This window comes from Carassius auratus, chromosome 4 (genome assembly GCF_003368295.1).
Source record: "Carassius auratus strain Wakin chromosome 4, ASM336829v1, whole genome shotgun sequence".
NCBI classification, from domain to species: Eukaryota; Metazoa; Chordata; class Actinopteri; order Cypriniformes; family Cyprinidae; genus Carassius; species Carassius auratus.
Window position 1 is genome coordinate 17,070,432 of NC_039246.1, and position 16,789 is coordinate 17,087,220.

General features: G+C 37.5%; 1 protein-coding gene and 1 pseudogene across 2 annotated transcripts; both read right to left on the reverse strand.

Moving 5' to 3' along the window:
- Positions 1-547: 547 nt before the first annotated feature.
- Positions 548-7,553, reverse strand: LOC113060895 (SIN3-HDAC complex-associated factor-like). 2 transcript variants are annotated; one of them, XM_026230160.1, is made up of 6 exons: positions 7,490-7,553; positions 4,842-4,969; positions 4,517-4,616; positions 3,765-3,888; positions 3,492-3,642; positions 548-3,404 (listed from the first exon to the last, which is right to left on the reverse strand). In XM_026230160.1, exons 2-6 carry the CDS (start codon positions 4,967-4,969, stop codon positions 3,155-3,157), a joined length of 753 nt encoding a protein of 250 aa, XP_026085945.1. In that variant the 5' UTR covers positions 7,490-7,553; the 3' UTR covers positions 548-3,154. The 2 variants fall into 2 exon arrangements, with proteins under 2 accessions (XP_026085945.1, XP_026085939.1); XM_026230154.1 differs by lacking the exon at positions 7,490-7,553 and adding an exon at positions 6,259-6,764.
- A 3,981-nt stretch (positions 7,554-11,534) lies between these two features.
- LOC113060908 (DENN domain-containing protein 5B-like) lies at positions 11,535-16,753 on the reverse strand (annotated as a pseudogene).
- Positions 16,754-16,789: the final 36 nt, after the last annotated feature.

Genomic DNA, 16,789 nt, shown 5'->3' on the forward strand with positions numbered 1-16,789 from the left:
TGTTTTATTCATAAACATACTTAATTTTAATGTCTTATAATAAAATCTTTTAAAGTCGTATACCTTGATAAAACCTTTAGTAAACCTGTTATTATTAAATGTGGAATATTTTTATAAAGAGGTTTAATTTTTGTGGAAACATTTTTTTTTTTTTCAGAAATAAAAAATCAATAGAACAGCATTTGTTTGAAACAGCAATGTTTTGTGACATAAAACTATATACTGTTGAATTTAATATGTCCCTGCTAAATGAAAATATTACTTTTCACTGTAGCCTGTCATCAGTTCATTGATTCCCTGGGAACCAAACCCATATTTTGGTGTAGCAATACCAGCCACCGTCTATCTCTACTTTCTAGCTCATTTGATTTTATTTGCTTGCATGACGTAACTATGTATAATATGTTCCTGTAGCTCAAACAGTTTCATGTCTCTAGCAATGCTAAGGTCATAGGTTAAATTCCCAGGGCATAATAGTAAAATATTAATCTGAATGTAATGCAAATAGCTGTCAATTGCATGTTTAAACCAATGCACAAAACAAGTGTAACCATCACAAGTTACATTTATTGAGGAACAAGTAAAAGTACAATATGTAAAAAAATACAAAACCTGCTTCATATATCTCTAGTATTGGGAATACAAAGTGCATAGCTACCATACATGCCTGTAGCACTACAACTTTATCTAAGGAAAGGTCTGTGGGCATTAGAAACCCTCGAACAAAAGTATACAAATAATCAAACAGTTGTACTTAGCATACACCAAAAAAGTGTGTTTTTACAGCTGTCTAGTCCTGAAGAGCTCCATAACGTTTAGTGAGTCTCTGCCGACAATCTGTGAGGTGGAAAAGCATTTTCAGTCCATATTGCAGTGTTGTTAGGACAGGTCAGGCCTATGACAAAGTCGGATGAGACTTAAAAGTCCACAAGACAAATAAATATGAAATAAATAAGAAAAAAGAGTTTTGATAATAACCATTGTTCAGTCTTAAACATCATATATTTACAAATAACGCTGTCATAGAGATGACACGACAGGATGCTTCCCCTGAACGGATGTTACCACAAATACAGTCATTGTTCATCATGTCATGAGGCGATATGGCATATTCACACTAAAGCTGCAAGCTGCCACCAACAGAATACCCATTTCAAAACAGAGCACATAATACGTAAAATGCCCGGGAAGAGAATTAAAATTAACGTGCAGTGGAGTGTTTTGTGTGAAACAAATGAGCTCTCTAGCGTCACCCCCTGAAATTAAACAGAAGTATGTGTGCATCAATGTAATCTGTAGGTTATCATAAACAATAAAATAATGAAGAAACAGACAGGACAGACATATAGGAACAAAAGGGAAACATTGGGATATATAGTATAAATACTCCTGATATGTGAAAGCTTATTACAGACGAAAATGTATAATGAAAATGTCCAAGCTGGCATTGGTTTAGCCTTTCAGCATTTTCCCTGGAGAAAAAAAACGCCAAAAGAAAAAACATATCAAACCAAAACGATCAGACCATGTGCTTAATTCTTTCATGACACAAAAAAGTAGTATCTGTCTATCTATTAACATGAATATAAGATTGCTGAATAAATAGCAAAAATCTTGGACTTTTTTGGCTTAGAATGAGACAAAATTGAAAATATCCAATTAAAATAAAAAATTTAAAAATAGCAGAATACAATGAAATCCCTGTAATAATTAAATGATGACATCTTAAGGTGTCATGTTGTAGTCAAAGTCTGATTTTTGTTTTCCTTGCATTTATCTACAAAAATATATTGGGACTGCCTCAAAGCGCACCCAAATTATTCTTAAATTATGCTGCAACATGGTTGCCAAACGAAATACAAAGAAATACAAATCTTCTTAAAAGACCATGCCAAATTCATGCAGATTTCATCTAGACAAGTTTCCTTAGCGTTCATGCTCTTTTCCAAAAACCGTAAGTCAAATTTAACCTTTTGGATATTTACATTAGTACACTGAATAAAAAAGTGTTGATAGCCAGGCATTATTTTTTAAATGCTTTCTGGGGAAACATTTGCATTAAAACACTATGAGTCGAGTTGAGTTTGTTGCCTATAAGAGGCTGAATACAGACAAATCAGTGACAGTTCGCCTTAAAATGAAAAATCTGTCATTTTACTTTTACTTTTCTTACATTAAACACAAAAAAGCTAATTTGTCAAGAACATCCTGCATCTTTTCTGTATAGTAAAATGAAAGGGAACTGATGCACTCAAGTTCCAAAAAGCTCCATAAAAATCTCTTAAAAGTAGTCCATATGACATAAACTTTGGTTTATCGCCATCATATGGCTATAAAAAACTTGGAACATAGCACACACCTCAATTTAAAGATACTCTTAGGGTGCTTTTGTCATTTTGGAGCTTGCTAGTTGCTAGATGCTCTTCAAAAACTCACTTTTTGTGATCCACAAAAATAAGAAAAAAAAAGAACTGAAAGATGTTCGGAACAATATGAGTGTTGAATGACAGAATAATGACATTAAGACTTTTTTTTTTTTTTAAATAGGTGACCTGTCCCTTTAAATACAAACCAAGAGGAAAAATCAGAGCAGACCTTAAGAATAAATACAAAGACAGAAAAAATAAATATATAAAAGCCAAAAGATATTTGCTAAATAATTGCTATATCCCAGCAAAAAGGTGGAACGTTGTCTAAACTGAGCTAGAATTTAGCAGATGCTGCTTGCTCTATACTAAATACTGTACACTAAGTGCAGAAAGAGGAAGTGCACAATGGTGCTCAAAGGGCACAAAAGGATTGTGGTCACTGTTCAAGGCTATTTCCTACATTTCTATGCATGATGTATGTAAATCCAGCATTCTGTATTTGAGCGGCATAGCAGAAAGGGAAACTCATTTTCTCTGGTCTACAAAAAAAATCCTCTTAGGAAATGGACTAGCGTGGTACCAGGCTCTGGAATAGTGCGATACATAAAAGTAGATTTGACTGCGAAGGAAATAAGAGAGACAGATTCTCAACAAGGAAGAAAGAAATAGGAAAAGATGAACAAGGATCCAGCTGCTCTTGAATCGAAGGCAATCTGAGAGAGCGTCTTTGAGAGTGTCTGAGGGGCTTCCTAAGAATGCCGAGTCAGTACCCTGGGAATGTGGCATCACCAATCCTCTTCCACTTCCGGCTCCACTTTCATTTGGAGAGAGGAGTGCGGTTGAAGAATTTCTTGACTGCTCTGCACCTCCTCTTTCTCAAGTTCGCCATCTTCTTCTTCCTCCTCCTCCTCCTCCTCTTCTTCTTCCACCTCCTCTTGCTCCTGTTTTTTCTGACAGCAGGGCTTGAAGAGATGAGGGTCGATCAAAACCTCCCCAAAGCGACCTTTGTAGATGATGCCACAACATACCCGCTGCCTAGAGAGATTTGTACATGAAGTGTTCATTATCATGTAAAATATAAGGTCAAGCTCATAAATCAGGCTGATTGTCCGAAATAAATACCTTTTCCAGTATGTCAGGTCCAAGAAGGAAAAGACTGGTGAGCGGGCTGAGCCAGGAGTCAACTCTGAGTCAGAGCCTTCGTCTGATTGGTTACTGTAGCTGGGTGACTGGGCGGGGCTAGCACTGGAGGTGGTGCTGTGAGCATCTGAATCTGTTAATGACGACATTTTAGCAAATTATGGGAAAGATTATTGAATAAAGAATGTGTTAAATCATGTCATGTTGTTTTGTAATATATGAAACAATATGAAAAATATGTGATTTTGGGCTCACTGTGTCTCTTCAGTTCTTTCTGAATTCTCCTGAGCTGGTTCGGTCGGATCCGTCTGGACAGAGATTTGACTTTCTTGGACTTCACTGTAGTTTTCAGACTGGGTCCCCCTCGGGCATCAACCACCTGATAACAATTCAGAACAATAACAATCCTCAGTCTGTGATGAAAATCTATATACACACACACACACACACACACCACCCTCATTATATTATAGGTCAGATTTATAATTATTTTACAGATTTATTGTCATTAAACAAACTAAAAAAGACTTCTAGCAATATATCTATTTATTATTATTATTTAGATTAACTACAATCGGTAGTAATACAGTGGGCCCAAAAACGATTACATTATTTTTCATATCATATGAACTGAGTTAGCTGTCATTTGTAATCATTAGAATCTTACTAAATTCTAAGTAGTGACCACTATCATGTAATGCGATGTAGCCCATTATTATTAATACTATTGCATCTGTTAAAATAAACATTTGTGCATGTATGAAATTGTTGAAATGTGTGTTATTCTGAGGATGTGGGCTTCCCCAGCTGAATCTCAGTTCCTCCAAAGGTTTCCTCCTCATCTACTTTAACATCTTATGGAGTTGTCACTGCAGCTGCAGTTCATTTCTTTGGAACAATGTGTATAGAGAACTGAACTGAAAAGACTTCAGTGTGATAAATAAGAGGCTGTGTGTGTATGCGTGTGTGCAGCCTAGTTGGAGCTTGGAGAATTTAATGGAGCTTACATGATTCCAGTTCTTCTTGGAGCCCACAGGAAGCTTCTTCCAGCGTTTCACCAGCAGAACACAAGCATTGCAGATTTCACCAGAGCGAGTCTCACCTAACCTGTAGAAGTATCCCATTGTAATAAGATAATGCATGTGGAAACCATTGAAGTTCTCACATTACAAACAAACAACATTTCCTCCACATTAATCTAAAAGAAAAGGTCTGAACGCTTGACTAGAGATACATTATACAAATCATATGCTCACTGTAATTAAACCAGGCAGATGTTGATATCATGTCTTTACAGAGGAACCACAAGCACATAATAGATACCAAACTCACCCAAAGCAGCTCTGAAAGTCTCTCTCATAGCGTTTGCTGTCAGTGAAACGAGAGCTGGAGGACTTTGCCCTGCAGATGCAGCATCCATCAAGGCTGCGGTACATCTTCGGCTTATGAAAGCCAAACATCTGTAACACACAGAGAAGTAAAACAACTTGCTATTTGGTACTTCTGCTGATGCAATGATTTTACAAGCTTTTAAACACTTTTTTTTTTAAGTACCACAGCACCATAGTTACAAACACATAAGTTATTTTTATTATCAATGCTGAAAACCATTTCGCCGTGATTTTTCTGTACATTTATAAATGTTACTTTTGATCAATTTTATGTGTCCTTGTTGAATAAATGTAAATAAATTCTTACCCCAGAATTTTGAATGGTAACGTATCACCGTTTCCACCAAAATATTAAGCAGCAAATATTAAGCTGTTTCCAGTAATGAGAATCATAAGAAATGTTTCTTTAAGAAACAAATCAGTATACCAGTCTGATTTCTGAAGGGTGACACTGAAGCAATGGCTACTGAAAATTCAGCTTTGCCATCACAGGAATAAATTACATTTTAAAATATACTAAAATTTAAAACAGTTCTTTTAAATTGTAATAATATTTTAAAAATGTAAAGTTTTTTCTGTATTTGTATCAACTAAATGCAGTCTTTGTAAGCATAAGAGACTTCTTTCCAAAAAATAAAAAAAATAACAAAACTTAATTATTCTAAAAAAAATTATTTTTACCCAGTAGTGTATATGCATATGTATAGTACATATATATACACATATATATATATATATATATATATATATATATATATATAGTAATAAAATGTTAATAAATGTATTACATATATGACTATTAATAGATTATATTAGAGAGAGAGAGAGAGAGAGAGAGAGAGAGAGAGAGATTAAATATGGGTTATCAGTCATCATCGTGTCAGTGAGATAAAAGCTTAATGCACAGAGTGCTCGGTGTTATATAACCTCTGTGCTGATAGAGCCAGACGCCGGTGGCCTCACGCATCCACACCTATGATCCACACTGATCGGTGACAGCAGCGGAATCAGATTCATTTCAGATACATTTTAACTGGGTCATCTGTCCGATGTCTGTCTGAACCCTTTGCATTTTCAATTTTAATGAAATATATGTAAATTAATATTTAATTATATTCCTAAAACTGCACTGTACATTGCAAGTGCGCAAGTTGAAGTGGCGCTTGACGCAATTCAAACATGGCAACGCTTTTGAGAGGAGAGGAGAGGAGAGGAGAGGAGGGGCAGAAAATGGGGGCAAGAAAGTAATGCGATGCAGTTACGGAAACCGCGAACTAAAGTGCCATTAACACGTTTAAATGTGTCATGTAAAGTTCATCCAGGTAATATAATACGGACACTATCAATGTTACACATACTCTCGTCCGGGCACTGCAGAGAAATGGTGCGTGTCCGCCGTATTCACCGCCCACTCTCTCGCGCGGTAGCATGGCGCGCCACTCGGCATCTTTAAACAGACACATTCAGCATGTTTCCCCCGCAGTTTCACTGAAAACGACTCCTGCTCGGTGCGAGCAACTCATTAACGCGCTTTCTTGGACGCCAGTGGTGCTCGGCAAAGAAAGACGGGTGCGTTTAATCGAACAGCTCGTCCGCTGCTCTTTGTTTTCCGCGCGACTCTGCGTCAGTGACTCGTGCGACTCCATGCTCTGCGCTCGAGACTGTAAACACATGGTGTCCATGCAACAACTTCGCTCCAGAGCACCGGGCCTAACAAAACACGTATTTGCGTGTTTATTTTCTTAACGGGACACATATAAGACTTTTAAACAGTCCAGCAGGATACTAAAATAAAATCTCGATTAGCTCCACGTTTAAATGCGCCAGTGACACCGCCTCCGTCGCGCACGAAACGAATCTTTAACAGTAGCACAGCTTCAGTCGTCACATAAACGTTGAACTTCTCGAGTTACCGAAGCAGAAGTTTTGGAAACGTTGATGAGCTTGTGAAAATGCGGGTTTGTTTTGGGTTTTGAAGCACACCCACCAACAGCAAAGTAAAGACCACACACACAGTTCAACATCTCGCAAGTTCTAAACGAGTAGAAACAGCAAAACTGGCTTTCAGTGCATGCGTATTACACAAATATATGATAATGCATGTTCACTCGTATAGTTTTTGCATCTAGTTCTCGGTTTTCAAGTAACGTAGTACGCGAATGCAAATTGTTTATTTGAAAATGCAACATTGACGATTTCTGTCAAAACCCTGTTTTTTGGTTTACGTCTCTCCTGACAAGTTTAATAGAAATCGATTTCAGCTTCAAATGAAACCATTCTGTTATCAAACACTTAGCAGCGATCTTCAGCAAAGGATGCGAGCGCCTGAAATGTGCTGGATGCGCTGTTTGGACTGCAGCTCCTCAAGTGTAACCTACACACTGAACTTATCCAACGCGTTTATACTCAAGAAAATCTGAGACAATTCCAGCAAGCTTTCGAAGTGATCTTACTGCTACGTTTGTAATGAAAGCGACAGCTTTCATCCGGACAGCGCACTGTCACACAACTTCTCAAGAAAGACGAATCTAACATCTGCGCACACATAAACTGTTAAGTTACTTTTAAGAAAAATCAATTTTTCCTTACCTCGACTTGGAGCAGTTAAAGTCAAATCACACAGCGAAATCCAAGAGTTACAGGCGTTACTCATTTAACAATGCGCCACTCGTTCCTGTCTCACTTTCCGTCTGAGTGTAGTAAGATGTTTACGCATGCGCCGAGCTCCATCCACCATTTTCTGAATTTCTTCAATCAACCTCATTTGCATACGCTGCTGACGTTGGACTGCGTCTGCATTCTATTGCCCATATAAGGAAGAGAAAATTACGCGGGAAACGTGGGCGGGTCTGGTTGCTAGGGCAGCAGCCAGTGCGCTGCGATCCCGATGGGCGGAGTCACGCTGTACTACTACGAGGACAGCAGATGTGTGAACAAACGCAGCACATCCTTCTTCTCTCCTCGCGCCGTCAGCCATGAGCACGTGTCGCCAGCTCCGTCCTCGTACTTCATCGCGAAAATAGTTCGAGAGAGCAGTTTTGACGGCTGTGCAGAATAAATTAAATAGGCTGAAAGAGCTAAACGGCATGAGACCTTATCCGGACAAAAACGTTTGTCTCAAACAATCATATTTACAGGGAGAACTGGGAAGTTTACATTTAGTTTATAGATTCGTGTTTGTCTTTTTCCTCAAACTTTCCTGAAACATTTCTATATTTGTTTGCTACAAATTAGTTGAGAAAATTAGGCTACACGTGTCACTGTGTCAATTATTGGCAAATGAGCTGTTAGTGCTTTTGCTTTAGCACTATTGGATCATAATGGGATAGGCGTATAGAAAACATGGACATTTTAAAATTTGTGCATGCATTAAGTGTTAACTTTTATTTTAACTTCACATTTAGTCAAACCTTTTTGTCTGAAATAACTGAAATCACTACCCCTAGTTTCATTTTGTACATAGGCTCCTGTTTGTTATAGTTACATATTTATTATTTTAAAAAAATAGTAACACTAGCCTATAGATATAACAGTGAATTACATGCACAGTAAACTGTTATTTGACATTCATTTGTAATCACAAATCAAAGTAGGACATGTATTTTTAGTCTCTTACCTTATTGTTCTGTGAAAGCTTTAGATTTTTATACAAGTTTAAAGCTTCTACTGTGATTTTAGGAGCTCGGTGCTTATACACTCAAGTAAAAAAGGTACAAAATCTGTAGTACATTTTAAAAAAATAATATATTTGCAGTTTAGATACTAATAAGTAGACTATGTAAAATGTAGCCTACTTTTAAGGATTATAAGGTACTAATATGCACCCTTTACAGGTGCTGGTCATATAATTAGAATATCATCAAAAATGATTTGACTAATTCCATTCAAAAAGTGAAACTTGTATATTATATTCATTCATTACACACAGACTGATATATTTCAAAAGTTTATTTCTTTTATTTTTAATGCTTATAACCGACAACTAAGGAAAATCCCAAATTCAGTATCTCAGAAAATTAAAATATAACATAAGACCAATAAAAATAAAGGATTTTTAGAAATCTTGGCCAACTGGAAAGTATGCGCATGTACAGCACTCAATACTTAGTTGGGGCTCCTTTTTCCTGAATTACTGCAGCAATGCGGCGTGGCATGGAGTCGATCAGTCTGTGGCACTCTCAGGTGTTATGAGAGCCCAGGTTGCTCTGATAGTGGCCTTCAGCTCTCCTGCATTCTTGAGTCCGGCATATCGCATCTTCCTTTTCACGATACCCCTTAGATTTTCTATGGGGTTAATGTCAGGCGAGTTTGCTGGCCAATTAAGAACAGGGATACCATGGTCCTTAAACCAGGTAATGGTAGCTTTGTCACTGTGTGCAGGTGCCAAGTCCTGTTGGAAAATGAAATCTGCATCTCCATAAAGTTGGTCAGCAGCAGGAAGCATGAATTTGGGATTTTCTTTAGTTGTCAGTTATGATAATCAAAATTAAAAGAAATAAACATTTGATATATATATATAATAGTCTGTGTGTAATTAATGAATATAATATACAAGTTTCACTTTTTTAATGGAATTAGTGAAATAAATCAACTTTTTGATGATATTCTAATCATATGACCAGCACCTGTAAAGGTAAACAATGTACAAAATTGTACTTTTAAAAAAGGTACTGCTCCAGTGACAGGTTTTGTACCTTTTTATGAATTAATGACTATTCTAATTTGTAACTGATTAAACTTTCATGTTGCAACACTTCCCAGTCTCCCCTAACACAAAATCTCAGGTTTGTACTATAAAAACACTTATGGGACTTATTGCTTCACAGATACCATCATGTCCCTAAACTAAAAATAATGTTCCATGAAGAATGACTCTTCAAAGAGGAATGTTCTCTAGGATCCGAGCGCTGTCCTGGAATACCATGCATGCCTGCCGTGTGTTGAAATAATGTCCCATCTGCACACACCGTCCACAAGATGACAAGAAGTTCAGAGGACACAAATATGGACGAACAGAGCAATTTTAATGAGTTTCTTCACAAATATAAACATGATGAGGAACCCACTCATTTTTAGACGGGGAGCCTTTTTATAATATGATCGATGTTTAGAAGCTTTCACACCTGGAAAAACAGATGGAATGAGGCAAGATCTAGAAGAGGACCAAATTCATTTACAGCAACAGTACTAAAACATGGCATGCATCAGCACCGCAAACAAAGGGACAGATCCTGTGGCTTCCTCATCCCTACAGCAAGAGGACTCTCTGAGTTTTTAGCTATGTTTCTGGGGCCTATAATAAAGTAAATTTTTACACAAGATGGACGTTCCATAGACTACACAAAGCCTGAAAGTAGATTTACTCAAATAAATAAATGATAACAGTGTCAGCTTACTGCATAAATCACCCCAAGATTGCGTCAATCCAAAATCAACCAGTGTCACAAAAGCATCATTCAAAAATAAATGCATACAAATGATCGGAGTCATTATATAAAAAAAAAAGAAATAAAATACACAGGTTGACTTGCTACACAGCTCTAAGATGCTGAGAGCCTTGTTAAAACCCAAACTTAAGAAACATTAAGAGATCTAGAAATATAACATTTGTAATTTATATGTAATTATTACTTGATATTCGCCCAGCAGGGATTCCGGATTAAAACTGACGCATAAAAGAACAAACATAAACGGCGATTAAAGGGCAATACTTATTCATTTCTAAGCAATGTGCAAGTTTGCAGTAATCAAACATGGATTATAAAAGTAATTGCTGCATTTAGACCTTCAATTAGTGGTAAATACTAGGGTTTACACTTTATATTTAAAGCACCCCCACAACTGTAATAATTCATATTTGAGAAATTTTAACGATGACTAAGATAATAGAAAACAAAGAAAAAAAACGATCGGATATATGCTTGTTATTGCTTTACGATGATTTCCAGTGTTTCTTTCTTAAAAATAAAAAACTCAAACATGATACTGAAGTATCCTTGAATGAGGTTAATACTCATTGGCAAAATAAACATCTTCGAATGTTGAGCATCACACACACACATTACGATCACGCATATGAACATATCTTGTAACATACAACCATTCACATCTTGTTGGAATGTCTTTTTCTCTGAAAATTAAATTTTGACAGGCTTTTGACCAGGATAATGCTCCAAATTTACATCTAAATGAACACAGATAGCATTGGTTTAAACAAACAGACGGTATAAACACTTCATGTCTGAATTCCTCAAGTGTAATAGTTTTGCCTGTCAAACGATGGTAATTGAGTGTGTAAACTGTCATTACTTAAGGCATCCTCTGTATCCTGAAATACTTTGGGGGGAAAAAAACAGTGCTTTCTAAAGCTCTGCACAATGATCTGAAGCAGAAACGCTAGCGGATCTGACTCGCAGACATGTGCGCGGAAATGACCACAGGTTTGAAAGCAAAATCCACAGGGATTTGTCTTCTTAAAAAACATCCATCAACGCTTTCAATTAGAAAGAGCACGACTCCAAATACTGCTACAAAACACACTTCTGAGTTCATTTCTTTGGTGGGAGCAGTCGTTTTGATAAGTCGTCAGTCCTTCGCTGGTCAGCGAATGCACATTGCAGAAGTATTGGTAGAGCCGCTTTGGCCCTGAGGGTGGCAGCAGAGAAGGGGGCAGTCTGAGTTTGACCTCAGTATGTGGAGTTACAGCTCAACACTTTTAGTTAGAGAGCTCTCCAGTGTGATGGGGAAGTCATGGAGCGTCTCCAGAACTGCAATGAGAGAGCTGACGGTGAGTTTGTCTCGCAGTAACGCGTTTCTCATCATACATGCGTGTGATGAACGGGGCATTCGGCCAGTAGAGGAAGCCACTGCGGCAACAGTCGATCTCTGTGAGAGTGGAATACACGTACAGTAAATACATTGTTTATTAAAAAACTAAATGAGTTTTGCTTTATAGAAGCATGTGTTGTGTCCTTACCTCGCTCCGAGACAAACTAGCAGCTGGAACTTGCCATCTTTGCCAATGTTGCGTGGCATATTGTTAATGGCGTTGACGTATCGACAGAACGATTCACTATTCAAACGTAAAGGCTCTGGTGTTTCTTGCAGGTCTCCAATCTGATCAGCATTCTCCAGAAATGCTACTGTTCTCTCTGTACAACACACATACATAGGAACTCTTTTTATATTAGATTGAGTTTGTTTTAGTTTTTTGATTTTCAGGAAAAAAAAAAAAAATTTAATAGAGTGTAAGTTATAAGCTTTAAAACCACAGATTTCATCACAAACATGATAAATTAACTAGAGCCGTTTAAGTTTTTTCTTTTTCTCTACTGCTGTGACAGGGAAACATTTAATAAGCTGAGCTTACCATAGAAGTCCCACACAAAAAACATTTTTCTGAAAGATTCGAGCCGAGCGGAATCCATGATGGAAGAACTGCTCCAGTGCCCACACAAGACCACCTTCTCCACACAGCAGGACTGTTAAGACTGCCCCTCTGAAAGCACACACAAACCTTGAGATTCAAAAACAAAGTTACAAGGACAACAAAAATGATAATAATCTTGCGTGGGCATATGATACCTCTTTTTCTGGTTTGTGGAAATGCTTTATAATATTGTTGACTGCTTCACCGATGGATTCCTGTATCTGTACAGTTGTTGGTTTCTGTAGAAAATTTACAGAAATATAAAAAAAAAGATTTTACACCTAAAGAAATTGATATTTTTTGACATTATTGAATGTGCATCCACAATAGAAGCAACATTCATACCCTGTAGTCTAATAAAAGCTGATTTATATACAAGGAGAGTACCATGTACTTCATTTCCGCAAATTCCATCATCAGAAAATCAAAAAAATGTCATTGTGGATGACCGCTACTAGAACATTTCTACAATGTTGTGCAATGCCAGATTTAACCACTAGGTGTCAGTGTAAGTCCAAGATGACCGCCAGCACAACATCATCATCAAAGGACTGAGCACCTTTGAAATTTTAGATGGACTTACTGTTTCCACGTCCTGTAAGCGATGTGATGCTAATTCGTCGGATCTGGGAGGTGATCGCTGAGGGGCGGAGTCTTAGACCCTCTTCCTCCGTCATCATCATTGCATGGAACTACAAATTCACCAATCAGAACTCGCTCAAAGGACTGCCATCATCCACTCCCTTCCCCCAGCCACTTGCACACGGGAACCTGGAAAGGACAAAGAGTTAAATAACAAGACAACCATAAAAGGTGCAGGATGAATGGGCAGAGACTAAAGTAGGCCGTACTTGTACGTGTGGCCGGTGATCTCATTGCGGACCATGACACAATCCACCAGCCACTTGGCAAGCAAGCCAGAATTATCATGACCCAGCTGCACTGTCGTCAACTTCCCGAGGTTCTGACACTGTAAGATACACATACAGAATAGATAAAGGCAACCATGTCAGAGGCTGTCTGAGAATAACTGAACAACCCATGTGAGTGTTGAGCAGAGGAAGGACACCAAGATAGTGAACGTGTACAATGCACTATTATGGTCGGTTTAGACCATAGGAAACACACAGCTCTAAAAACAATCAGAATTTGACTAAACGCAAGTGTCCAAAATCACCACTCCATAAGAGTGAAAAACTAGCTTTAGTGAGTAAATACACAGTACATGTACAAAAAGTAGGCAACAAAAAAAAAAAAATCACAAGATTTAAAGCTAAACTAACAACCAAAGGAGAAGAAGAGGAGCTCTCTCTATGTAGAGAAGTAGAAAAATGGAGAGATGGATGAATGGAAAGAGAGGGAGGAGTACAATGGAGGGATGTGCACCTAACCTTGAAGGCGATGGAGATGTGCGTGTGAGGCCTAAAGGCAGACTGCGAGAGGACACAGCATGAGTTAGAACATGATGGGTGATTGACAGCAAGACAAATGACAGTGATTGGTTTTATGAGGTGGGATGGAAGAATAATATCTCCTTCCTCAAAGTTATAGATTCGTGGAAGTGCATAAATAAAGAGGTTTTGATCACTAATGCATGAATCACCATTTCAGGGGGAAAAATAATAATCTGCACATCAAGAGAATCATTTCAAGAGAGAATGCAAAATATTTATAAGGGCCAAAGCAAAGTAAAATTCACAACAGTTGTGTGAATAAAATTTGTCACACTCAAAAAACAAAAGAAGAGAGAAATAAATTATATTTTACATTTTTAGAATATTCTGCAAAAATTTAATTTAAATATTTTTTATAATAAAGTTAATAATTTAATAAAATATGTACAGAGATTATGGTTATATTCCTCAATTCTTATGGTTTTACTGCAAAATTTAAACAGATTATTTAAATTGTAAACAATTTGTACTTTATGGTACTATAAGTTTTCCTTTTAAAATTTATAATGCCAATTGAAATAAAAGTCACAATATTACAGTACGTTGTATTATTCCATTAAGTACAAAAAATAAAAATATATGTTTGGATGAATTATAGAAAAAAAAATAGTTAAAGTATTACTAAAATGGCTAAAAATTTCTCTTGGGTGAAATGTGACATTGTTATCATGATATTATATATGTTGTTCAGCTATATTTCCATAAATAGTTTCGCTCTAACAGATGTTCAAAAGACCTGAAAGCAGACTCAATTCTGCCGATGGCAGGATGGAGGATTGTTTCAGTCCCACACTCAAAATAAACAAATGTATCGGTTTCAGGGCAGAACAGCTGGAGCCTGATGTCACCGCACTCACATCAAACTTCATTTCCAGAACGTTCTTGGTGATCTGCAGGATGCCGGAGTCGCCCAGCTCGCCGGACACACACAGCCAGGGGTTGGACGTGGTCATTGCGTTACTAAGCTTCTTGATGGGGATAATGACGGCCCTGTATGGAATCACTTAGGATGCAAAAAACAAATTGCAAATAAACACAGCATTCTACAAAAAGGCAGAAAAATTCATTCATGCTCCCTGCTGTTTGCCTGAGTGTTTGCGTCAAACATAATCACCAAATATTCAAGATTTGGAAGAACAAATGTAGAAAATGTAATATACATCAACTATGTAGATACAGTCCTGATTTGCATATCTGTACATCTGTGTGTGTCTCTCTTTCTGTGGGACGTACTTATGGTGGTGAAGACGCTGGTAAAGCAGAAGTAGTCCACGGTATTCAGGCTCAAGAGGTGAAAGAGAAACTGCTCTTTTTCCTCTTCGCAGCGCAAGAAGGCGTAACGCTTGTACAGCTTCCTGTGGGAACATCGCATACTTAATAACAGGTGCACTTACTTGAAACGGGTCAGCTTGCATGTGCTTGTTTGCTTCACAGGTTCTTGTGATGAGCATGTTTTTGGTGTGTTTGTGGGAGTCTGAAAGCCTTCAGGTGTGTGTGTGAGTGTAAATGGGAGTGTGGATGTGTGTTGCACGTACTTGGTTAAGGCCTGGTTAGACAGCAGCTGTTTGAGAGACTGGAAAGTAGTTTTTTCTCCAGAGAGAGTCGGATCCAAGCACGTGCTCGACCTACATCGGTTTTAATCTCTCCCATACTTTGGATGTGTCTGAGAAGTCGAAAAAGAAAGATGAAGAAAAAAATAAAAGCAATAATGCAATACACTGTAAGTGGGTTAAACGAGGCTGAAAGCACTGCAATCTCTTTTTTAAAAACATTGTCAACTGAATTATGCAACCAAAACAATGTAATACGCACTGCGGTATGCAACATTTAACTGTCTTCAAGCAATAAACACACCTCATATCCTGTATGACTGATAGACGTAATGCAGGAAGACCAACACTGGACTCTGGCTTCCGTTTTTCCTGGCCATTAGACACTGCGGAGCAAGAAACAAACAGTTTTAGCACAATCGCTATTTTAAATCCCTTCTTGAGGCACTGTTAGCCTGTTAGCATGTAGCAGTGTTAGGCCTGAAACACAGTCATACTGTATATGAACACAAACTGTTCTAACTATGCAAACTGAATGCCAAATGCAATTTAATTAATACACAATTCAAGTGCATTTTGAAATCACTATAGCAGTTGTGAACATGAAAAATTTGCTGTGTGTCCCTTTCAGTATTTCTGTGAGAAGCACTAAGCAATTTAAAAGTTAGCTAAACATGTTTACAACTGTATTAGGTATTGAAGTTCCCCAAAACAATGAAAAACGAGCTTTAGGTCTTAAAAAAAAAAGGAATATTGTTTTTGAGTACAAGTATATTTACACTTCAATATAATGTAGTAATGCTAAATGTTAGCATGCCACTTGCAATCAGTATCAAGCACACAAAGCATGACACGTACTTAATCAAATCCTACTTTAATCACTTTTTTTTAAGATTTAGACATGACAAATATATCACAAACAAGGTTTTGCATTTTGTTTTTACATAATTTAGTTCTGAAACTTACACCCCTGAAAGTCGTTCTATAACTTGAGAAGAGTTGTTTCTCGTCTTATGAACTTGTATATATATTTTACCTGGAGACTCTGACAGCTGTTCGTTTTTCTCTTCTCTCGTCTGGTAGTGTAATAAATGAGACCACAGCGCAGACTTTCCCTATTAACCAGGATAACAGCACACAGTGATTCCCAGCATTAGCTTGTATGCATTTTAATGTGAAAAGCATTTCCATGTGTTTGTGTCTCACCTGTTTGACCTGTAGACCGTGGCTCCATATTCTCTCCAGCAGGTCACACAGACTGGCTATGAGTGTGTTCTCCTCCAGGCCAGTGATGTTCACCTCTCCATGTCCCAGTTCAACAGCCTCTCTGCCCATTTTCTCCACCAACATACGCTTGGTCTGAACATCCATTGATAAACAACATTAAAAACAACATACCAGACAATTCAATCTTGATTGAGTCTAAGGTCTTTAATGCAGCAGACAAGTGGGTCAG

Excerpts from the sequence above, each read along its gene's own strand:
- LOC113060895 (XM_026230154.1), bottom strand. The coding sequence starts at position 6,363 with ATGTGTCTGTTTAAAGATGCCGAGTGGCGCGCCATGCTACCGCGCGAG. Across the intron at positions 3,643-3,764 it reads GAAAGAACTGAAGAGACACA|ATTCAGATGCTCACAGCACC; the intron begins GTGAGCCCAAAA and ends CGTCATTAACAG. Across the intron at positions 3,405-3,491 it reads GACCTGACATACTGGAAAAG|GCAGCGGGTATGTTGTGGCA; the intron begins GTATTTATTTCG and ends AAATCTCTCTAG.